Raw genomic sequence first — 23,067 nt, 5'->3', positions numbered from 1 at the left:
GAGAGAGAGAGAGAAAGAAGGAACGCCCTTGATACGCTCCCTTGCGCTTGTTCTTGAAATGGAGGGTGAAATAGTGTCCGCAGAAATAGCGGTCTCTCTATCTCTCTATCTATCTATCTATCTCTTTCTCTCTCACGTACACACGTGAATATATACACACAAACACATTGACGTCATTACAAGAAACGAAACGCGTTCTATCAATCATTCTATCCGTTCGTCGTCTATATCCCGCGTATTTCTTCTTACGAACGATCATCTCCTCCTCGCGTCCGGTGATCGTAACTCGATCGTTATACCTTCCGAATCGATCCTTCGATGATGTCTGACTTTCAACATTTATTATATACTTATATATATATATATATATATTTATCTTTCTTTTTCTTTATAGGATGTTATAGTGTAATATACTATACGATAATTACACATGTCAAATAAAGATAAAGTATTTGTGAAAAGTTATACACGATTTTATAGACTTTTATATATATATATATATATATATATATATATATGTTTATATTATTATTATAGTCCGATAATAAAGAAAAAGGACTTATCGAAAATGTCAACGGTTACGTTTTTAAAAATAACTCATAGAAAAAGTGTATGAGAAAAGGAGAGAGAGAAAAAGAGAGAGAGGGAAAGAGGATCTCTTCTTACTCTATGACGTTAGTTTTACAATTGATTTATTATTGCTTCTATAAATTGCCGCGACCTCTGTATATATATGTACGTGTACGTAGATGTATGACGAGTTTCGATTTGAGATTAAAGAGATACCATAATCGAAAGTGGGAAACAGAACAAAAAGATAAAAAACAAAATAAAATAACCACGGTTACTATATCTATCCTTTAATTCCTCGACACCCACTATTCTCAACATCCTCTCTCTCTCTCTCTCTCTCTCCCTCCCTCTTATTCCTTTTAACTCCGATATCACATCAATCACATCGTTTTCCTTCGTTCCATCGGCTCGTCAATTTAATTAAATTTCCGATATGAGAACTTCGGACAAGCTAATTAATAGTTAGAGGACCAACTATACAACATTGTTCTCTCTCTTTTTTTCGATTAGTATTCCAAACGTTTACGAATATTCTCGACGTTTCATTCGAGTAAATCTGTAAAGGGGATGTTCATGAATGGTTGATTTTATCATTCTAAAAAGGTCGCGTTCGTTCTTTCGAGAGAAATAAAAATGTAGTTATAAACTCTTTCAAGTTCTCTAAGACTCGTTTAACTTATCAGCAACAAACAAATGATCGAATTAAAAAGTATCAAAGTTAATATACGTTATTTATACGTACGTAGGTATATTAGGAAAACATTGAATTATTTATTCAAGTTAAAATTTTGTAAGAAAAAAAAAATGCAAATAATTTCTCCTATGAAATTTGGATAATTCAAAGATCAATTTTACTTATGCACAAATAATCGACAATCGTCATAGTTGTATACTATAGAAACTTTTAAGTACTTTATTTTTAGTGAATTGTAAAGGTAATGTCCATTGGCGAACAGCTAATGAATCTAGAGTTTCCAGTAGCTCATTATAGTGATAACGTATATAAGATGTGAGGCATGGCACCCTAGTGTACCATAAATGCCAATTAGGATACGACCTCGAATTTCTCGTTTATAGACATGGTTCTTGTCGACCGTTACACCATGTCTATTTATTCCTCTTCCTCGTGGTGTCTTCTCTCCTGTAAATCGAAATGATGATGGTTTGCGTAAGAAAAAAATGTTAAGGGAAAGAAAAAAGAAAAGAAAAGAAAAAGAAGCACGAGCGAGATTAAAAGAACAAAAAAGGAAATAACGGAGATCGAGCGAACTTGAGAGAAAAAAGAGACACGTTCGTTACTAGTCGCGAATTTTTTTCTTGCGTGTGCACGTTCGTTTTCAATTTTGATACGTCAGCTCGTTATTTCTGGATCAACACGAGAATGAGTCTTTTCAAGAGATTTTACCGACGACACACGCAGCTTTTATGCGAGATGTTACGTGATACGGAAAGATTATGCGTTTATTAGCAGAAAGATTAAAAAAGAGAAAAAACGAGAAAACAAAGATTTTTTTTTCTTTTTCAATTTAACATTTTCTATAATTTTGTTATCCGTGAATAAGATGATTATCCAGTTGAAAAATTCTGAATAATCATTTTTATAATAAATCACATTAAGATTATATATCGCATAAGATATACTTATCGATTTCTAGTAATTAATTGAATGCTTTTTAAGTCCCTGTTGTTAGGCAACACTACAGACACAGTCGGTAATAACCTATGTTTATAAATTCCTTCCGATTAGATGTATTTAGGAATACATTATCATCTGGATGGTAAAACAGTTTGTTATCGACTTACGACGTGCATACATACCTTACCGACACGGTAGGTAATGTACTTTATTTATCGATCGTTGATTTTTATATATCTCGAAGACTTTAATTTTTCCATCGGTCGAGTATAATACTTCGTCAAATATATTTTTAAGTTAACTTATTTGACTTTTAGAAAGGAAGGATAACGAAGAGTGTATTTCTTTGTAAAAGAAAATTCTTGTTCGATTATTTTAAAACCTACAGAGTTTATATTCTTTTTGAACATAACCTCAAATAAATAATAAGAAATGATTTTCGAGTCGACCGATGAATCAAGAGACTTTCTCACACGATATAAAATAGATTATCCTCCGAGAGATGCGAAGAAATTAGCCAAGTATGAACCGAAACCGTTTTATCCAACATCCTTGAATATATTAAATGGACCGTATAAACGTCATTTGAATACAACTCTCCTAAACGATACTCTACCTTTGGAGGAACGAACGGAAAATCCTCGAAATTATATAAATAAAGTAAAACGAAAGGACCGGATTCTTTTAATCGTATACGTAGAGAATAAATATTAAGAAATTATTGAATTAATTAATTGTGTAGGTACATGAAAAATATCCACATTTGAAAAAATTTATTCTTGAATCTTCCTTAAACGAAGAACTCTTCGAACTAGAAAATAAAAAGCTGAAGCGAACTACTTATCAAACGGATTATTATAAACATCTTGGCTAGTATAATAAACAAAAAAATAATGGGATTGTTTTTACGTGAATTTTTTTTTTTATGAATCTTTTTTTGTGAATTTCATTATTGTTTAAATTTTGACAGATGATTATTTATCTTTACGTGATCAAAAGTTAGGAATGCATATGGAACGAGTAGTTTTACCAGATGACTGGTTTATACCTGAAACCATTCAAAAACAATCTTTCCGAGACCCTTGGAAAATGATTGGAAGAGAATTATTACGCGTGAAGGTCAGAGGAAAACCCGAGGATAATCTCGATCCTAATCCAAAAGAACGTGAAATTCTTCGTATCAGGTATATATTTTCGTTTATAGAGAAAATATTTTATTGTCTCATATTATTTCCTGGAAAGAAAAAAAATTGTATTATTCTTAGAAATATACAACATTTTTTTTTCTTTGTGTTCCGTTTTTATCTTCAGAACTGGAAAATCTGAATACGAAGATGCGATTGGTAAAACAGGAGATTTTGTTATGAAAGAAAAACCTTATGGCCTACCATTACCGATCGAGCCGGTCGCCATATTTTCTGCAAAAGATGATCCTGATAAGAAATCCGAGTGTTCTATTATATTAGCCTCCAAAAATATAGCATTACCTTCGAATGTATTTTGATTATTAATTTTTCAGACGAAAAATTAGTTTTTCGTTCAAATGTACAAGTAAATTTAACATTATGGATCAACGATCGATCGATCGATCGATCGATCGGTCGGTCGATCGATCGATCGATATATTAGATATCCTAATTACAACATGAAATTGAACAATTTTTCGATAAAAAATAAAATATAGTAAATTCAATTACGCTTTGTTGCTAGCTAACTTTACATGATAAACATTACAATTTACAGATATATACATGTGTGCGTGTGAATGTGTATGTGTGAACTGATGAGAAAAAATTTCTTATAGAAACGATTCATGTCTCGTTTCAAACTTTTTTTTTTTTATATAATGTCAATCAGAAACAAACAATTTTAAAATGATTAATCTTTTCATAATTTCTTACTAGCATTACAAAGTAAATAAACGCATAAACATCGTTTCTATATTCTATTCTTTACTCTAAATTTATTTATATCGTCCAAAAAGTATTTGTGACATTTGATTTTGAAGTTACTATCCAAATCAACGACTTGGATCGTGTAAAAAACAGAAAAATAAAAATAATAAAGAACAGGATGTTGTAAACATATTAATTAATTATACATTACGAAAATTAATTATCTGTAATAAAAGTGATTTTTAAAACAAAGTCATTATTTTTTATTTCAACATATAAAATCCACACGTCGATTGATTTTGGAAAAGAAGCTTCAAAAACAATTAATACGATAAATTTGATACAATTTGACTATCTCTTAAATTAATAATATGTATCATACGTTAAACCTTTTTTTCTGGGCAAAAATATTTAATTATTTGCGATGTTATATATATATATATATATATATATATATATATATACATATATATATGTATATACATCATTATGTATGTAAGTATATATATATATATGTGTGTGTATATATTAGGTTGTTTCAAATTCTTTCACTCTACATATACAGCTGCTGTATCTGCCAATTAAATACAAAAGAAACTTTTGAGACAACCTAATATATACATATATATATATATATGTGTGTGTGTGTAAATAAGCCACCGTGCACAAATAATCCATTCTTTTTCTTTCCTCTTTTCTTTTTCATTTCATCTTTAAACTCAATATATAATAGCATATAACCAAGATCCATAAAATTTTTGAAATAATCTAAATTTAATTGTACTTGCATTCGAAAGTATATACATAAAAGTGTTGTTTGAAATTCATAACGGAAGTACACATATCAAATAGTTATATTTTAAAAATTAAACGCAGTAATGGTACCCAGTATATGAGGCATAATAATAAATTATTAATTCAGTCTCTCAATCGATGATTTCGATACGATATACGATAAAAATGAATTTCTCTAATTGTGCTTCACGAACACATGTAACATGATCAATAAAAAATTGTATTGATCGATATATATATACATATATATATGTATGTATCGTACATCGTCATCGTTGTATCACTTCTAACAAAGTCCAATATTTTACTATGATTTACCAAGCTCACATTCGATTTGCAAGATAAATAAGCACTAGAAAAATATTACAGACATAAACACCGCATTTTATTATTTCTTGACTTTGTGTTCTTTTGTGTTTGTTTGTTTGTTTCTTAGTATATACAAATTCTAACGAAAGTGAAGTTCTTATTCGACCTTCCATTGTGTTAAAAGAGAGAGAAAGATATTTATTTACAAGAGTGGGTATATATGTATGTTCAAAGATGTGTTATTTAGTCACGAATATGAGTTCAATTTCATCACTGACTCACACGTTTTATTCTCTTTAGTTCTCCTTAACGCATCTCTCTCTCTTTCAATCTCCTTTTAAATAAATATCTACAGTAGGTAGACCGTCAGAGAGATTGGTGCCAATCTTTTCAAATATCACTGAATTATTAATCAGACTTTCGTTTTTCCATTTTTACGATTAAATATCATAGAAAAAGTATAAGTAATAAACTCTATAATATCTCTTCGAACATTAAACACACATATCTCGAAGTAACATTATTTAGTTCGTTAATTTCACATTTGGTACCAAAATGAATGTATACAAGAAGAATGCACGTTCTTATAGTTTATACGCATAGTTCTAGATGACCAAGTTTTTATGATATTTTACACTTTCTATTGTTCCAGTAACCAACAGAATTCGGTGTTGATTCAATTAGATAATTATGAAATTTTGCATTCGTTTTATCAGAACGCATAGTCGGACACTATTTACTTCATTGAAGAGAGACGTACGTTCAAATTTTACAATACACAGGCACTTACTTCCGTTTCTTTACTTGACCCGAATGGAAACGACCACCTTCGCCACGAATTCTTTTCATTGCGTGTTGATGACGAGATTCGTGAAGATATTTCTGTAAGATATATTTCTAACTTAAGACTCGAAACCTTGGTTTACAGATATAAAGAGATAGAACAAGATAAAATATATACCGGTCTTTCCTTTGGAATTTTTCCTTCTGCTTCTAATTTGGCTCGTGCCTGACGCCTTTTTAATATGCGTCTATATTGCTTGGCATTCACGTATAGAGGTTCCTCTTCTAGGAATTCCGCATTTGGTAATGCTACTCTTTGAAACTGCGTTTGTCCACTATTTCCTGGCACCATCTGATAGCAAAGAAAAAAAACATACGATTCAATGTTGTAATAAAAATTGTAGAATTTTTATAAAACTATTCAAAAAAATAAATGACAATTACCATAACTACATTCCCTGCTTGCGAAGCCGTCGCTGTTGGACTAGCTAACGGTTGTACGGGCGCTGTTGTTGCAGCTGTGGTTGTAGTTTGTGAAGTAGTGCCAGCTATTTGCATGAGATTTCCATTGATATTTATAACTGAAAAATAGAATTTTCAGTTTTTGAATCACCATTTGAATAGAAAATATTAGTCAAATGTTTATTGTATTTACCGGTAGGTTGAGTCTGTTGAACTTGGCCTTCTATTTGAACAGGTTGATAAATATAAGTCTGTCCATCGGGAGTTTGAATAATTTGAGGCGTTTGTGGTTGTTGTATAACAATCTGTTGGCCCGTATTAGTAAGACTGGAAACTGGAACAACTTGAATCTGTCCGTTAGGAGCTGCTACTTGTATAGCTTGAGGTAACATCATAGCTTGTCCTCCTTGTCCCATTTGAACAACTTGTACCGTTCCACCAGTACTTCCAACAACGACGGCTTGTCCTTCTCCTAATTGCTCCATTTCAAGTTTTTGCTGAGAAAAAAAATTTAATAAATTTAAAAACTTAATTCAAGAAGAAAAAAAGAGGATGTAAAGGCACTTAAACGTCTTTGAAAGTCTTTGATCATCGGTCCAAGAAAAAGAATTTGACTGAACGTATTAAATCTAAAAGGACTATAAAAAGTAATAAAATAAGAACGTACTCAAAAAAAAGAGTGCGTTTGATTCGCCCTCTCCTTCCCATTTCTCATTTGGAAAAATCATAGTCGAGGTATATCATTAATCAATGTAATCAATAATAACTATAATAATAATCATTATCATAATCATCATTATTATTTTTTGCGATGTTTTGAAACGCCAACGTGGCGTACATGTTGAAGAAGTCCGGATCGAACCCACGTGCGGGATCGAGAGATACGCGCGAGGTGCATGGTAGAGAGAGGGAGAGGGAGAGAGGTAGAGGGAGAGGGAGAGAAAAAGAGAGAGAGAAAGAGGAGAGGGGAGAGAGCAAGCGACCGAGAGAGAAAGAGAGAGAGAGAGAGAGAGAGAGAGAGAGAGAGAGAGGAGGCATAAATGATGGAGCGCAATAGAATGCAAGAGTAAGCGAGTGAATGAGTGAGATATATACGTATATACAAAGAGGGAGAGGGAGAGAGAGCGAAAAAGAGAGAGTGAGCGAGTGAGTGAGCGAGATAGAAAGATAGAAAGAGAGAAAGAGAGAGAGAGAGAGAGAGAGAGAGAAAAGAGATATACTCGAGGGCAGGCGGTAATCGAGGGCTACGTTGTCCGTGTATGCTGCTCGAAAGACCTTGCACGGGTTTGGCGTTTTCACCGATGCTATCGCAAATAATCGAAGGGAAGAGGAGACCCCTTAATAAAACTATATCGGAAAGCACAAAACTTGAGTCGTGATAATATCGTAGCGTAAATTTTCGTAGGTGGTCGAACAAGACGTCGAAGAAAACGTATCCCAAAGACGGCATGGTAGACGATGGATTTAGTCGGTGAAACGTTTGCCACGACAAACATGGCCGTGCGGAACGGGTTTTTCAGCGTCGGCAGTAAACGATAAAACGTTTTCGAGGTAATACGAGAAAAAATCACGAGTAAGCAAAGGTCCGCGTGTGAGCGTATGTCTACCCCGTTGATGTTTGATAATTTGTGGACTTACATTGGATATTTTCGTGGGCACTTTCCCAATGATTGGTCGGCAAATTGAGGACCAATGGTCGGCGATAGAGAGTCCTCGGCTCTTGTGTATTGGTGGCACTGAACGAGGGGACCTGCCAGTACGACAGCAGCCCGATGCCAGACCGGTCGATGCCCCTCCGCGCCGCCATGCGTACGACCAATCAATTGCCATGGCTTATCCCCACCATACTTTTCCCGCGCTCTCCTCGAATCTTCGCGCCTTCTTAACCGTTGCTATTCCCGCGATTCTTTTCGAATTGATCGCCACATATTTCCCTATAATTTTCCATAAGGTTTCTTTATTAGAGTAAGTTTTTCAAAAAAACTAATGAAATATCTATAACTTTCCTTTTCTATATCCTATCGATTAATTTTACTCTTTATCTATCTCTTCATACTGTACGTCTATGTATACACTTTCACGTCTTACATTATATATACGTATACTATATATATATATATATATATTGCGTGTGTGCTATGTGTATACATATATATATATATATATTATACATAACGAGTTACGTAGTACTAGCTACGCACTCTCAGAATTATCTATCCAACAGATCTTTTACTTTATTTCTTTCTATCCATTGTTATACACATTTTATAAAAAGAATTTTCTAATCGAAAAGCTTTCTAAGTTTCTCGTTTTCTTTTTTTTCTCTCGTTTATTTTTGTTTCTATCCTTTTTCTCAGAATGTAGAATCTAGGTCTTAATCTTGTTATCGTTTTCTTCGTAAATTATTCGTCATATTCTTGTACAGTTATAAAGGAAATTTTACGAGTGTAATATTAGTTTTTTCATCGTTATGTATAAAAATAATTTCTTTGAATTATTTCCTTAAATCTTTTCTCGACAGTCAAGTATAAAAGTTCGATTCGATCACGCCATAAAAGCGCGGTTAAAATAAATACCGTTATTACGGTAAGCCCCTCCTCCTATCCCTTTTTCCCTCATCCTTTCTCTTTCTCTACTTGTTGCTTTCGTCAGATACAATACGATGTTTACTTCAAAGTTTCCTGTGTATCTAACTGTATATTATCTACTGACCGTGTCTCCCACCTGTAGCATTTTTCATTGCAAGTACATATATATGTTGTGTGTGTGTATGTATGTATGTATACACACACACACAAGCACATATATTGTATACACACGTATATACAATAATAATTACAAATTCTTTTTTATATTTTAGATATTATTATTAACTTTATTTTGTGTTCATTTTATTTAACTACAGAAAAATTGTGATTCTAATTCGTCTAAACTGTGGCAGTGTAGAATTTTAATCATTATTAATTTATTTTATTTTACAAGCAAACATTGAGAAAGATTACTTATATAAGCATTATTTGTTTATTATAAGGCAAGGGTGTCATAATGTTGATAAGTGATGATTATCTTAATACGATATTACTACAAGTTTCTATTGATACAAAATATAAGTACACGTTTTAACAGACAAAAGATATATTAGGCGAATATATATATAAGATTTATTCTTAGCTTCGTGACTGATATTCACAATCGTGTTTACAAAACGTTTGTACAACTATTTCAATAAAACAGATTTTTAACATTTATTTCATTATTATCTATAGGATCCTGTTTCTCTTTTAAAAGTGCGTTCGATCGCTTTCGTACACTTTTTCGTGTATAAGATCAAAATATATATTATATATATATATACATGTATTTATGTAGATATATATATATATATATAATAATAACATTTTTTCGTAATGGTCTGATAATGTATTTCATAAGTAATTAATGTGTTAAAACATATTTTAATGATGTTTTTATGTAGTTGAATTTTTATCATTTCGTTTTTAAGATTGGGGTTTGAAGCCACGATAAAATAGTGCATACCTTGTCTTTTCTCTTAATATAAATCCCTGCCTTTTCGATCTCGTTAAAAACGCACATTTATTAACAACATTTTCAACTGTTAACCGTAAGAAATCTTTCATAAAAGATTTCTCTTAGTCTTTTGTAGAATCACAGAATGAAAAGTGTTGAAAAAATTTAGCAAGGAACAAACGAGATCGAAAAACAATAAAAGTCCTATAACAACAAATCATTTTAACACACGCGAGATTATAAATAAGCTATACAAAAAATATTATCAAATCGATAATTAATCTTACAAACAAATTTAAAGGAAAAAACAATTTTTTTTTCTCTTTTTTTTTTTTTTTTCATTCAATAACTAATATGTTACATGTTGAAAAATTTCTCAAGCTTAATTTTAGGTATATTTTTTAAATATGAGAGCAGACCTATCATTCGAACTTAATATAATACACCATTGAGCTTAATATTTATTTCATATTCATTTTTGAATAAGCTCTAACGTTATTTCAGACTCAAATCAAGTTATCGTGAGCTCGTTTTGATAAGATACATATTCTGTGTTTCCGGACATAATAATTCCATTTAGACAGGGTGATGTTGTATCCTGTCGATGGAATTACTATAGGATCACGATAAGAAAGGTACTACCAAATCTTCCTTATGTTCTACTTTAATATCATTTAATGCAACTACTGCATTCTTAAGCATACCAGTGATCTGTAAAAAAAGAATTAATAAAAATGATTTATGTCATATATTGATACCTATAAAAGTTATTTTATTATGAAATTTTTTTTCTTATAAAGATATATCTTACAAGTTCATGATCTCCAGCAGCAAGTGGGTTAGATGCGAGTATTCGTTCTGGTGCAGGAATATCTTTAAGGAGACATACAGTATTATCTGGGACCTTGAAACCTCCTGCTTCTATACGTTTTGCATAAGCTCGTGACCTATCCATATATTCATGTTGCTCTAAATTATGTGAATCCAATGCGCCGATATCTATTACATTTCTGTAAATAAAAAGTTTATTTTTTTTTATAGGAAACTGTACATAATATTTAAAAACATATAAACTAAGAAAAAAGAATATATATATATGCGAAAAAAAAATAGAAACTGCACAATTTGACAACGATGCAATCAACACTCACGCTGCCGTTTCGTGCAGAATTCTGTTCAATGCACTTTGTTCATCTGTCTTCTTAGGTTCAGAATTTGCATATTGATTAACATAATCATCACTAGAAAATGATAAAATAACAAAGCCTTATTTGATATAATAAAAAAAATTAAATAATACAGAAATATAGTAAATATCTTACCTGTGTACTCTTGGTATGTTTGTATTATTACTAACAGGATCGACTAAAAGATGTGTCCTCTCGTTTACTTCTCCACTCTACAAATAAAATTTTTTTTAATTCAAAGATATTTATGTACCATATATATAAAGAAAACGTTATTACAAAAAAAGTGATAATAATAGGTTGTAACATAAATGAGTTGAATAATAATGCACGAGGCACTCAAATTTCTAACTTTCTAACCTTTGTAAATTTGTCTATTTTTTTGTTGACAGTCAAATATAAAAATTCTAATCTATTTTCTAACTCTTGCGTTGTTAAGCATGGATTTTTACACATTAATATTTGTAAAGCTCTTTTATCAAAATCAGAGTAACGTCCAGACCATAATTTATCCTTCAAACTCTTGCTTTCAGAATGAAATTTTACGAACCATCTTTGCACTGCTGTTTCTGTTATTACATCTTTACCATATAAACTACAAATCTTTTTAGCTGTATTTGCAGCAGAATTGTATTGTTTGAATTCCCACACCATTATATGCCAAATAAAATCTTCCATTTTAAGAATTAAATATTAGACTTCAATAAGTTTATATCGTGAACGTTAGCAGTACTAAGTTTAAATTGATCATAAGTGGTTTCTTGATAATCACAGATATGTGCATTTTCAATGAGTCATAAATAAATTTTTTAAATTAGTTGAAGTGTTTATACCTTCAATCAATCTTATTTATGTTACAACCTAATAAAATTACAAACATTTGTAATACCCACGAATAAATTATAAAAAAAAAGAAAACATTTTTTTTAGAAGAAAGAGAACAATGACAACTGCGATAATTCGTGTGTCCTCCCACGTCAATATATATGCGTATGTATGTGTATATATATATATATGTATATATATATATACACACATGTATATACATATCAAAGAAAAAACGATAAAAGATAATATTACAAAAAAACAATTAATAACAATCTTGATATTCGTCCCAATATTTCTTACCTGGGGTCCAGTGTCTTCTTTACAAAAACTGTAGCAACATCCCATAATTGATGAAATTTCAGACGACTTTTAAAACGAATTAGTTTTTCTTTTCATTCCTGTAAACAATCCGGCATGAATCACGACGTATAAACTTTCTATCGGCGCATAACACTACGTTTCAATAGTGACCCATAACCTACACATCGAATCATGAGTCAGACAACTTCTCTTATGGACTAAGTCCAACGTTGTTCTCAAAGCAATTACGAGATGGCACTGATATCGAAATATTTAAAACTATTTGTTGAATATCTAAGCTCGTGTTTTATATGTATATATATATATTCTTTGTTTTCATGATATAAATCAAAAGTAAATAATAGCAAATTTATTACGATCGTATGATATGCCAAATATTGAACATCTTTCATAGATCTAATATTCGATTGTAATATTAGATAAGAATAGATAGCAATGCAAATATTGTCCAATGACGTAGTATAATTTTATATGAGAGAGAGAGAGAGGAAGAGAGAGAAAGAGAGAGAGAGAGAGAGTGAGAGAGAGAGGTAGAGAGGAAGGGAGGGAGACAAAGAGAGAAAAATATCGCAGCGCCGCCAAGTTGTTAGAATCGGAAGAGACAGTCCGCACTGGTCTGCAATTCGTTTTCACGACATTATGGATTCATTAGCGAATTACGCGAGTGACGGTGAAAATAGTAATAATTCGGAAGAACCGAAGGTAAGATAATACTAAAATATTCTTTTTACATTATATAACGACGTTTTTCTGGAGAAAATTATTATATTCGTATGACAATAATGTCGGTAATGATTACAATGTATACGCTTGGAATCATGGCTTCCAAAGTAACGCACTGACTCCAATGCGCACTAACTCCGACCATTAATGGCGAATCGTAAATTATATTATAAATATAGAAATGTAGGAATATGTGAACGATTTGTAACGAATAACATTTTTTTATAAAGATTTCTTAATTTACTAGAAAAGTTATTTTATATAATATTTTGATGGTGATTTATATTTATGCATGTGTTAGAAAAATATACAAAAATGTTTCAATATAAAATTTAATGTATCTTGTTTGATTTTCAAGATGCCATACGATGGACAACGAGACATAAAGAACAGAAGGGCTAGTGATGCCAACTATGACCAAGTACAAATGGACATGAGTGAGGTATGATTAAAAAAGATGTCTCCAAACACATCTGTTTAATTTTAAGTTCGAAACATTTGGACTGGGAAGATACAATGATGGCTATGTAGGGACAGTATGTGCGTGACAGGGTTTTAGGACTGATACGCGAACAGTCTGGTATTTGGTGTTATGAGGTCACGTTGAACAACATGGTCTATGAACAGAAATCAATTTATAATAGATTGATTAATATGTTTAATAGTTTTGGGTTCTCTCATTGTTATTATATCTTTTTATTTCTCCATGTTCTGTTAAGTATGATCAGATTCAGTTACCATTTCATAAGAACGTCATAAGACCTAACATCATAACTTTTTTTTTACTTTATTACGGATTTATACGTTTCAATGTTATCAAAAGTTACAATTTGTAAGACGTGATCTTAAAACCTTTTCGTTGAGAGGAATGATCAGACTATAATTGATATTTAAAAGTTTAAATGATAAGTAAATGGGAATAGTACCATTTCGTGAGAAAATATTAACACGTAGCTCTGTTGGTAATACATGATACAATATCTACGCACCTCGGCAAGGTCTATGCTGTGTGAGGGTCTTTCAAGACTACCCCCAAGTCCTATTCAGAAGACAGAGGTGAGTAGAGGAAGCTGGCAGAAGGTAACACTAACAAAACACCAACCATCAAAGAACACCACACGTGTAAAGTATTTCGGCAATAAATAACTGCTGAGACATATATATATATATATATCATAATTTGCATACGTATGTATATATATATATAGAGGATATTTAATATCTTTACATCTCTCTTTTGTAATGTGGTTGTTTCATGTTGGTTTTATATACCTACTGGCAATTAACAGAAAAATTGGATTATGTAATCAAAGTAACTGATGCGTAAATCTTCTGCATCACGAAAACTTTGTATCAAGTACAACCAAGGATATAAGAAAGAAAGTTCTTTTTTCTTTATCATAGAAGAATACACAAAATCGTGTGATTTATTTGTTCATAGCTATTAATTATTATATAAAAACGTCGTGACAATAAGTAAGAGAAGTATTGCAATATAAAATCCATATGTGTTATAAAGAAGCCCACTTGCAATTATTGATCTCAGGTACATTCTTCCTCGTTATAATTAATAATATTAAGCACTGTTTCCTATTATTAAATTCTGTATGAAATAGAAACATAATGTTTCTTCTTTGTAGAAATTTAAGTGATATACAAATAATTATGCGATACATCTACAATGAGGATAATGTAATTTTAGTTTAATAACTGCATAAAATTATTTATAATTCTCCATTTAAAAATCTCTTCTTTAATGTAATAACTTTATATATAGAAATCTAATATATTAAAACAATCAATTTTTATTTCTTTAGGAAAGCAACAACAATAACTCTTCTGGAGAGTCTGGCAGTGAACGTGCTCATAGTCCTGCGGCAATGCCCTCAGCACCTTGTTCAAAAACAGACTCGTCTAGAATTTCACCATCTTCTTCAGACCAGAGGTGAGCTGGTTTGTATATGATTATTGCCAACTTTACTTTTTAACGCGTTTCATTGTATCATAATGTTGATTAAAATAAAAAGAAAAAAAAAAAGAAAGAAAGAAAGAAAGAAAGAAAGAAAAAAAATCTTTGATCACTGAGCATATATGTGTGTGCTTAGTTTAGTAAAATCTTAATAAACCCACTTCATACAGAATAATAATACGAATCTGTGTGGTATACCCCTGCAGAACGTAATCGTTTTACAGGAGATCCGATAATGAAAGCAATACGGTAAATACAAAGGATGAGCATAAAAGGAGTGACAGATCTGACCGTAACAAGCATACCAGTGAAAAAAATCGTCGATCATCGTACGATGATAGAAGACAGCGTGGTGATAGTAGTACTCATAATAAGGATACTAAGGAAAAACGAAGTAAGGACGATGAGAAAAAATCACGCGACGAGGATAAACGTAAAGAGAAAAGCGATGAGAAAGAAAAGAATGAGAAAGATCATCATTATCGTGATGATAGTCGAAGGGATCGAACTCGTGACAGAAATGACAGAGATAGACGCAGAGACAGAGAAAGAGAAAGAGAACGTCGTCATTCTAGGGATGAAAGATCTAGGGATCGACATCGGGAAGAAAGATCAAGTTATCATAAAGAAAAAGATCGTACGAGATCAAGGTCCAGGTCAAGGGATCGTGCTCCACCACCCTTCAGAACAATGAGCTATAGAGAGGAAAAGGGAAGAAATAAGTTGGCACAATTAGAGAAATTAGGAATCGAATTGAAAGCACCTGAAGGGGATACTGTGGCTTTAGGAATTCAGAGTGAGCAAAATTATTATAATCCATTGACCACGGCTACTCAAGGGAAATATGCAGAACAAATTCAAAAGAGAAAATTACTATGGGCTAATAAGGTGAAAAAATTTTATCATTTTCATCATTTATTCTAATGTTATTAAGACTATTAGTTTTATATATATATAATAAACTTTTTTTTTATATATATAATAAACTGTATATATATATATATATATATATATATATACAGGATTATATATTATATATAAATACAGAATTATAATTATGTATTTATATTTATTTGTCATCATGCAATCAAATATATCTATACTTTATTTCTTTTATTAACGCGCAGTCGAAACAAGAAGAAGGTAAAGGTACTTCCAATACAGCTACTACAGTGAACACATGGATGGGTACAACATTTACTCATGATCAAGATGGAAAAGTAACTGCGAAATTTAAGAGACTAATGGGTATAAAAGGAGATTTACCAAACACACCAACTGCAGGTGTAAAGCCTGATATTTTGAAAAAACAGGAAGAAATGTTTAATAATATGGAACAACAATATGAAGTAGCTCGTGCTACTACGCACACTCAACGTGGCGTAGGATTAGGATATACCACCGGTGGTTATCAATTTCCACGATAAATTATTATTAATATTATTATAAAAATTATTATTATTAATATTTACTTAATGAAAGAAATTGAAATTCTCTGAAAAAAGATGAAACACTAGATAACTGTATTATAATATAGAGATATTTGTAAGTTATCAAGACGAGATTAAAAAAAAAAAAAATATATAGAGTTCTGTTCGAACTTGTGTCATAAAATTTTCGTAAAAACTTATATTGTAGTCTCAAAGATAAATATAAGTTGTATCAGTGCATTCGTAAAGAGATAAAAGTCTAAGCGCATTACAAGATTACTAAGTAGAAATATATAAAAAAATTTATTATTAATATTATTATTATAATTCTTTTCTTTTAATTTCTTTATTAAATATGTACAGGAAATACAGATGTAAAAAGAATAGCTTGTTCGAAGAAATCGTTGAAACAAATATGTAGATTTTTTGATCCTTTCCTTTTCTTTTTTTTACATTTTTTTTTTTTTTGCTTTTTTTTATTAATTAATCCCAAATATTGATAATTGGCAGCGATCAGCGATTGTATTGATTATGTTTGCATTTTTAAATAAATTAATCAAACCTGTATGTTGCGTATGTAATAAAGCAGATTCTATTATGTTTTGCATTTCCATTTATATGTATATATATATATATATATATAAAATTTGTGTGTATTATATATATATATATAAAAAAGAAGTAGCATATAAAAATATCCAATTTTTTTAAATAAAAATATAAAATTGTTAAAATATTATATATATATTTAATGTTTTATATCGTGTTTGCATAAAAATTGTTAATCCTTGAAAGACATCAAGACGTCTCGATTATTCTTTCAATTTTGTGGTTATGTTAAAATTGTTCAAATATCTGATTTTTACCAATTCTCTCGTTTTTTTAATTTGATTATAATACTTATAAAAAAGTAATATGCTTATATAGATATTATGGGATTTTTTGTTTTACTGAAAAAAACAATTGCATAGTATTTGGCGGGTAATAAAAAATAAGAAAAATGTAACGTCTCTTCTGATTGGTCGATCCAATGTCCGATGTAATACGGAAGAGACCGAGTTACTTTCGAAATGTATTTAACAATATGGCGTACCGACGTTTGAATTTGAACGTTACGTGACAACACACAGAAAGTTGTAGGACATGTGAAATAAGTTTTTTTATGCTCTTCTATTTAGCGTATTGTGATTTATATTAAGAATAAATATTATAGGAATAGAGCTTTAAGACATTCTGGATTCTTATTCATTTTAAGATCATGGATAATTTTGTTAAGATTGAAAAAATTGGTGAAGGTAAAGCATTTAATTTTTGTTACATTTTATACGATGTTATAAAAAGTTTGTTGGTTTACTTCACGATTAATTTATCAATAAGACTTAGTTATAATCATACATTTTGTAATTGATCTTTTTTTCTTATTTCCAACTTTTATATTTTATCTCGTGTAAAGTATAAATTTAGTTTGTGTTAAAGGTTATTCCAAACATCCGTGATAAATATGTTTGTGTTTGTGCATTGTGTATTAATTATACTATATATCTACTATATTACTAATGTACATTATACACGTATAGTAATTTACAAACAACTTTCGATACTTTATTATTTTTTCATCAACTATTATTATTTATCTAAAAAAAAAAAATATTTAACGGAGTTTTCGTTTATGATACTATAGGTACATATGGTGTTGTGTATAAAGGAAAACACAAAAAGACTGGTGAAATTGTAGCCATGAAAAAGATTCGCTTAGAAAGCGATGACGAAGGTGTACCATCGACTGCAATCAGAGAGATTTCTATCCTCAAGGAGTTGAAACACCCAAATATCGTTAGCTTGGTCGACGTGCTCATGGAAGAATCTAGATTGTATCTTATATTTGAATACCTTACTATGGATTTAAAAAAATACATGGACAGTTTGGGAAATGGTATAATGATTGAACCTAAAACAGTCAAGTCCTATTTATATCAGGTTTGTATACAAGCTGTAAAATGACAATGATGATCAGACAAATATATGTATAGTTTATTTCTTCTCTCTTTTAGATAACACGAGCAATTCTGTTCTGTCACAAACGTAGAGTATTACATCGTGACTTGAAGCCACAAAATTTATTAATTGGCACAAAGGGAGTCATTAAAGTAGCAGATTTTGGATTAGGAAGAGCATTTGGAATTCCAGTCAGAGTTTACACACACGAGGTTGTTACTTTGTGGTACAGAGCACCTGAAATTCTTCTTGGAGCTAGCAGATACTCTTGCGCTATCGATATGTGGAGTGTTGGCTGTATTTTTGCTGAAATGGCAATGAAGAAGCCATTGTTTCAAGGAGACAGTGAAATCGATCAATTGTTTCGAATATTTCGGTGAGATAAATATCCCTATTTCTGAATCAGATTTGAGATAAACTATTAACTTATATTTTCTAATGATATTTAAACAGTATTTTAAGAACACCTACAGAAGAAATATGGCCTGGTGTCACACAATTAAATGATTATAAAACAACATTTCCAAACTGGGTAACTAACAATCTAGAAGCCCAAGTAAAGAATCTTGACGCGGATGGACTTGATCTATTGCAGGCAATGCTTATTTATGATCCAGTTCATAGAATAACAGCAAGGGCAGCTTTAAAACATCCTTATTTCCAAGACTTGGACATTAGAAAGTTACCATCTGCATAATGAGAAAGGAAAAAAAGAAGAAAAAAAAAAACAAACAAAGAAAGATACGTTCGTTGTGTTTCTTTATGACATTTTAATCGTGCGACAATATGAAAAAATATATCTTAGCATAGTGGAGGGATGTGAGTTAAGTTATTTGAGTGCGAACATTCCTTTAGTTGATGGATATGACTATATGCTCATTACATACTAAAGTTCATTATATTATATATTAAGTAATTTGTCGAAATTTATTATCTAGTATTTCAGTACACTTACATCTTCCAATGTGTGTACTATATATCACAAGTATAAATCAAGGCAATTTCAATGTAATGATTACATGATACTACTATAATATTTTGTATCTATATTGACAAGCAAGAACTTCTTTAAAACTATACTTAACATTTTTAGTACAATATTATTCATGAAATACTCTCATCTATAATTTATATTAATTAAGTTTTGTTTTTTTTTTTTTTACTATATTCTGATATCTAAGGTGTGAAAGAAGAGGTGAACACGAGCGGATAAATTTAACGATTTATTAAGTAAATAAAATAATAACCATTTTTGAGAATAGAAAGAAAAAAGAAAAGAAAAAATCTCGATAAATATTACATATGTATATTCTTTAGAATAACGTAATATTTGTAAATTATTTTGCAAATACAGGACAATTTTTTTTACACAAAGCTTTTCATTCATACAAAATAATCAATTCAAGTATGAATGAATTATGCATTTCTGGTTAAAGGTACTGTTAATTATGACTCAGTTATCAAAGAATTAACAACGTTTTAACCTTTCAACAAAATCGTATTATATTACTTAAAGGAAGGAATGGAAGCCATATGGAGTATTATCGGTTCTTAGAACTATCTTTCTATACTAATCTCACTTATATGTCGACTAAGATGCGTCATCGTGTACAACAATGTAACAACGATCTTTGGATCCCTGTTATAAATAGTAAAAGTTTTAAGTACATTTTTATATAAAATTAAACATTTTTATTCCGTTTATTGACGTTGGATTAAAAAATAATATTTAATTTAACAAATTGTAAGAGTTTGCAGATTATGAATGAAGAAGTCCAGTGTCAAATTTAATCGAAGAAATTAATTAATTAATTGTGGATATTTATAAACAAAAACATGGTAAATTATTAAGAGAAATTAAATAATAAAAATAATAGTAATAATAACAATAACAATAGTAATAATAAGAATAATGTAAAACTATTTTGTTCTAATAGTCTTTTATAAAATTTCGTGTAATCTTGTTTTTTTTTTCCTTTTTTTTTCCTTATTAATTTGTCTTTATTATTCACAGGGTTTCATTTATCTAGGGATAGGAAAGGAACCACATCATTTGCTCTCCTCCATGCTACTAATTTAACGTATGCATGACGTATAATTGAATATCAGAGAGTGGGGAGATCTACAGTACATAAAGTCAAGCCACGAATTACTGTTTACAGTTTGCGTTCAGAACTAAGGATAGACGTTTAGACGGTGAGTCTCGTATATTATTTCTTTTATATTTTTCAACTGATATTTATAGTTTAAATAATAATTAATAAAATATCATATTATTAAACTAATTATTTTATTGATTATAATTTTTATATCTACATTTATCAATTAAGTTAAGATAATGTAATAATGTAAAAACAATGAAGTTTTTTTAACAATCGTATTATACAATCGTTATTAACAAATTATTATTTTTTTTAATTAAGACAATCGAAGAACAAAGAAACATAAAGTATTACGATTATTTTTCACGATATTTTTATAGTTAATTTTTCTATTAAAAGAGGAAAGATCGAATAGGTCGAGGAGAGGTCGATCATAATCGCGTATTATTTTTTCACTGTTTTAAAAAATTCACGTTTATCAAAAAAGATTTATAGTTAGAAGCGTAAATCAGAGGTCTTTGCTCCTTGATGCGTGTCCAAGGTCGAGTGAATCATCAAGTTTCATGCATGCTCGGATATCATCGAATCATCGGTAGAATTGCTTTGTTATGTGTTGTTGCCTAATTTCGATCAATATTGAATTTTGTTTGGATAAACAATCCTCTATTTATTATTCTCTGTTTATTATCTTCTATTTTCCATTACTCGACCCGCATGTTCAGTTTTAATAGAAACTTGATAAGAATGTAACAACACTTTCTACAAAAAATAGAAACTTTATTATTATCATTTTTTTCTTTTTCATTTTGAGGGGTGATATTATTATTTTAATTTTTTTCTAATTTGTTTACTTCATTTTATTTTCAGAAGATGCGTTCGATCGTTTTGTACATTGCCCTAGCAGGGTGTTTGACACTTGCTAAAGCTCATACTTATCACATGGGTAGTTGTCCCATAGTAGAGCCAATGCATGGATTTCAAATGAATAAGGTAATGATACTGATGATTAAAAGATATCACTGTGACACATCGGAAACATTAATCATATGAAATTGTAGTTTCTAGGAATCTGGTATGTCATTCAGAAAACATCTACAGCAAGTAGATGTATTACTTACAATTATACTCGTGGTGAGGAACCAGGAGAATACTTGATAACTCAAGATTCTGATCATCCTGTATTAGGTGAGTTTAAATAATATTTACTATAAGAATATACATATATACATATCAATAATTATATTCAACATTATTGATTTTATAACAGATCAATTTAGATTATTATATTCACTGTAACTATACATACATACATACATACATACATACATATATATATATATGTATATAATATGAACAGTTATGTTTAACATTATTGGAAAAGTCTCTATAGATTAAGAAATAAGAATAATACATGGACCCTAGCTAGTCTGATAAAAGCATGTCAATAGGATAAATGTTTTTCAAGTGGGATGAATTATCCGTAATTGTGTGATCTCTCTCTGTACAGGTCTTACGCCACTGAAACATGAATATCACTATACCGGTGAATTGAGTGTACCAGAACTTAGTACACCAGCTCGAATGCAAGTTCGCTTCCCTCTCAGTAAGTAAATGAAATTATGCTATTTAGAAAAGGAAGATTTTATTTTAGATTATATAAATAAATCTGATTAATTAAAAAGATTGAGAGGCAAATATTGAAATAATTTCTTTTTTCTTTTTGTAGGTGTAGCAGGTACAGCATCTCACATAATCTTTACTACGGATTATGACAATTATGCTGGGATATTCACTTGTCAGAAATTAGCTTTTGCCCATCGACAAAGTGCAACTATACTTTCAAAACGTCGTGATCTTGACAAGGATATCATCGATAGAATAAAAGCAAAATTGTCAGGCTATGGAGTAGATCCTTATGATCTCAGTATCATTTCTCAGAATGGTTGTCCACACGATAATGATACTTTCGACATAAACATCGATCCTAACACTTTCACTGCTGAAAGTTTTGGCAGTGCCGTACGTAAAGCTGGCGAGAAACTTGGGGATGGTGTACAATGGGTCGCCCATGCTGGTAGCAAAGTTTATCATAAGATAACTGGCACTGAGGAAAGTACAACTTCGAAACCAGAGGAAACGCATAGAGTTATACCAGTGATGAGAGATTCTGGCAAATACGAGACTAACGAAGTTGAATGGATTCCATAAAAATGTTAGAAATGATTATTAAGTTAAAAAAAAAAAAAAAAAAGAAAGAAAGAAAGAAAGAAATGATATTAGTAAATTTCTATTCTTTTTTGTTTCTTTTTTTGTTTTTTTTTTTGTTTTTTTTTATGCTTTTTATATATCGATATAAAAGAAATAAGACAAAAGAAGAAAACACTTATCAAGATCGATGCGAGCTTATAATTTCAATTTTGTAGGAAAATATACGCGTTTCAGATTAAGTAGATTAGAAATATCGACATTGAGATGTATCTTCTCGTAGGGTATATAACAGAAATAATAATACTTTAAACACAAAATATTTT

General features: G+C 30.3%; 7 protein-coding genes across 16 annotated transcripts in view; 5 read left to right on the top strand and 2 right to left on the bottom strand.

The window, feature by feature from the left end:
* The window catches only part of LOC122633927, a 22,140-nt gene extending 18,333 nt beyond the window's left edge, over positions 1–3,807 (top strand). Inside the window, exons 2-3 of the mRNA XM_043822421.1 lie at positions 3,180–3,393; positions 3,521–3,807. Of these exons, the coding sequence (XP_043678356.1) occupies positions 3,215–3,393; positions 3,521–3,713 (372 nt within the window). The 5' untranslated portion in view covers positions 3,180–3,214 and the 3' untranslated portion in view covers positions 3,714–3,807. The remainder of the gene's footprint in view (positions 1–3,179; positions 3,394–3,520) is intronic.
* On the top strand, positions 2,518–3,110 carry LOC122633928. The gene is made up of 2 exons (XM_043822422.1): positions 2,518–2,869; positions 2,952–3,110. The coding sequence occupies exons 1-2, from the start codon at positions 2,642–2,644 to the stop codon at positions 3,081–3,083; spliced, it is 360 nt and encodes a 119-aa protein (XP_043678357.1). The 5' UTR covers positions 2,518–2,641; the 3' UTR covers positions 3,084–3,110.
* Positions 3,808–5,122: 1,315 nt separating the features above from the next.
* Positions 5,123–8,426, bottom strand: LOC122633922 (nuclear transcription factor Y subunit alpha). 7 transcript variants are annotated; one of them, XM_043822407.1, is made up of 5 exons: positions 8,092–8,426; positions 6,647–6,950; positions 6,436–6,572; positions 6,170–6,343; positions 5,123–6,090 (listed from the first exon to the last, which is right to left on the bottom strand). In XM_043822407.1, exons 1-5 carry the CDS (start codon positions 8,281–8,283, stop codon positions 5,995–5,997), a joined length of 903 nt encoding a protein of 300 aa, XP_043678342.1. In that variant the 5' UTR covers positions 8,284–8,426; the 3' UTR covers positions 5,123–5,994. The 7 variants fall into 7 exon arrangements, with proteins under 7 accessions (XP_043678342.1, XP_043678343.1, XP_043678345.1 ...); XM_043822408.1 differs by having other exon boundaries at positions 6,647–6,947; positions 8,092–8,425; XM_043822410.1 differs by lacking the exon at positions 8,092–8,426 and adding an exon at positions 7,674–8,080.
* A 1,163-nt stretch (positions 8,427–9,589) lies between these two features.
* Positions 9,590–12,517, bottom strand: LOC122633925 (ragulator complex protein LAMTOR1). 2 transcript variants are annotated; one of them, XM_043822418.1, is made up of 5 exons: positions 12,297–12,517; positions 11,304–11,380; positions 11,133–11,222; positions 10,793–10,991; positions 9,590–10,692 (listed from the first exon to the last, which is right to left on the bottom strand). In XM_043822418.1, the coding sequence occupies exons 1-5, from the start codon at positions 12,339–12,341 to the stop codon at positions 10,603–10,605; spliced, it is 501 nt and encodes a 166-aa protein (XP_043678353.1). In that variant the 5' UTR covers positions 12,342–12,517; the 3' UTR covers positions 9,590–10,602. The 2 variants fall into 2 exon arrangements, with proteins under 2 accessions (XP_043678353.1, XP_043678352.1); XM_043822417.1 differs by lacking the exon at positions 12,297–12,517 and adding an exon at positions 11,529–11,999.
* A 343-nt stretch (positions 12,518–12,860) lies between these two features.
* On the top strand, positions 12,861–17,037 carry LOC122633921 (arginine/serine-rich coiled-coil protein 2-like). Of its 3 annotated transcripts, XM_043822406.1 has the most exons (6): positions 12,963–13,019; positions 13,399–13,482; positions 14,039–14,096; positions 14,858–14,985; positions 15,234–15,897; positions 16,137–17,037. In XM_043822406.1, exons 3-6 carry the CDS (start codon positions 14,043–14,045, stop codon positions 16,434–16,436), a joined length of 1,146 nt encoding a protein of 381 aa, XP_043678341.1. In that variant the 5' UTR covers positions 12,963–13,019; positions 13,399–13,482; positions 14,039–14,042; the 3' UTR covers positions 16,437–17,037. The 3 variants fall into 3 exon arrangements, with proteins under 3 accessions (XP_043678339.1, XP_043678341.1, XP_043678340.1); XM_043822404.1 differs by lacking the exon at positions 14,039–14,096 and having other exon boundaries at positions 12,861–13,019; XM_043822405.1 differs by lacking the exons at positions 12,963–13,019; positions 13,399–13,482 and having other exon boundaries at positions 13,852–14,096.
* A 214-nt stretch (positions 17,038–17,251) lies between these two features.
* On the top strand, positions 17,252–19,518 carry LOC122633923 (cyclin-dependent kinase 1). Its single transcript, XM_043822415.1, has 4 exons — positions 17,252–17,734; positions 18,121–18,416; positions 18,491–18,810; positions 18,888–19,518. Exons 1-4 carry the CDS (start codon positions 17,698–17,700, stop codon positions 19,129–19,131), a joined length of 897 nt encoding a protein of 298 aa, XP_043678350.1. The 5' UTR covers positions 17,252–17,697; the 3' UTR covers positions 19,132–19,518.
* A 958-nt stretch (positions 19,519–20,476) lies between these two features.
* LOC122633924 (apolipoprotein D-like) lies at positions 20,477–23,061 on the top strand. Its single transcript, XM_043822416.1, has 5 exons — positions 20,477–20,630; positions 21,404–21,526; positions 21,595–21,721; positions 22,044–22,139; positions 22,263–23,061. Exons 2-5 carry the CDS (start codon positions 21,407–21,409, stop codon positions 22,742–22,744), a joined length of 825 nt encoding a protein of 274 aa, XP_043678351.1. The 5' UTR covers positions 20,477–20,630; positions 21,404–21,406; the 3' UTR covers positions 22,745–23,061.
* Positions 23,062–23,067: the final 6 nt, after the last annotated feature.

The sequence above is a fragment of the Vespula pensylvanica genome, chromosome 13, assembly GCF_014466175.1.
Source record: "Vespula pensylvanica isolate Volc-1 chromosome 13, ASM1446617v1, whole genome shotgun sequence".
Classification (NCBI taxonomy): Eukaryota; Metazoa; Arthropoda; class Insecta; order Hymenoptera; family Vespidae; genus Vespula; species Vespula pensylvanica.
The sequence above is the reverse complement of the archived record's forward strand: the minus strand, read 5'-3'. Positions and strand labels throughout refer to the sequence as shown.

Bases quoted from the DNA above. Each gene is read 5' to 3' on its own strand.
- LOC122633928 (XM_043822422.1), top strand. From the start codon at position 2,642: ATGATTTTCGAGTCGACCGATGAATCAAGAGACTTTCTCACACGATAT. The intron at 2,870-2,951 runs GTAAAACGAAAG...TTAATTGTGTAG, and splicing joins CTCGAAATTATATAAATAAA to GTACATGAAAAATATCCACA.
- LOC122633922 (XM_043822407.1), bottom strand. From the start codon at position 8,283: ATGGCAATTGATTGGTCGTACGCATGGCGGCGCGGAGGGGCATCGACC. The intron at 6,573-6,646 runs GTAAATACAATA...TCTATTTTTCAG, and splicing joins TCAACAGACTCAACCTACCG to TTATAAATATCAATGGAAAT. The intron at 6,344-6,435 runs GTAATTGTCATT...CTTTGCTATCAG, and splicing joins AAGCAGGGAATGTAGTTATG to ATGGTGCCAGGAAATAGTGG.
- LOC122633925 (XM_043822417.1), bottom strand. From the start codon at position 11,846: ATGGAAGATTTTATTTGGCATATAATGGTGTGGGAATTCAAACAATAC. The intron at 11,223-11,303 runs GTAAGATATTTA...ATCATTTTCTAG, and splicing joins AACATACCAAGAGTACACAG to TGATGATTATGTTAATCAAT. The intron at 10,693-10,792 runs GTAAGATATATC...CTTTTTTTACAG, and splicing joins CTGCTGGAGATCATGAACTT to ATCACTGGTATGCTTAAGAA.
- LOC122633921 (XM_043822404.1), top strand. From the start codon at position 12,957: ATGGATTCATTAGCGAATTACGCGAGTGACGGTGAAAATAGTAATAAT. The intron at 13,020-13,398 runs GTAAGATAATAC...TTGATTTTCAAG, and splicing joins ATAATTCGGAAGAACCGAAG to ATGCCATACGATGGACAACG. The intron at 15,898-16,136 runs GTGAAAAAATTT...ATTAACGCGCAG, and splicing joins AATTACTATGGGCTAATAAG to TCGAAACAAGAAGAAGGTAA.
- LOC122633923 (XM_043822415.1), top strand. From the start codon at position 17,698: ATGGATAATTTTGTTAAGATTGAAAAAATTGGTGAAG. The intron at 17,735-18,120 runs GTAAAGCATTTA...ATGATACTATAG, and splicing joins GATTGAAAAAATTGGTGAAG to GTACATATGGTGTTGTGTAT. The intron at 18,811-18,887 runs GTGAGATAAATA...ATATTTAAACAG, and splicing joins CAATTGTTTCGAATATTTCG to TATTTTAAGAACACCTACAG.
- LOC122633924 (XM_043822416.1), top strand. From the start codon at position 21,407: ATGCGTTCGATCGTTTTGTACATTGCCCTAGCAGGGTGTTTGACACTT. The intron at 21,527-21,594 runs GTAATGATACTG...ATGAAATTGTAG, and splicing joins ATGGATTTCAAATGAATAAG to TTTCTAGGAATCTGGTATGT. The intron at 22,140-22,262 runs GTAAGTAAATGA...TTCTTTTTGTAG, and splicing joins GCAAGTTCGCTTCCCTCTCA to GTGTAGCAGGTACAGCATCT.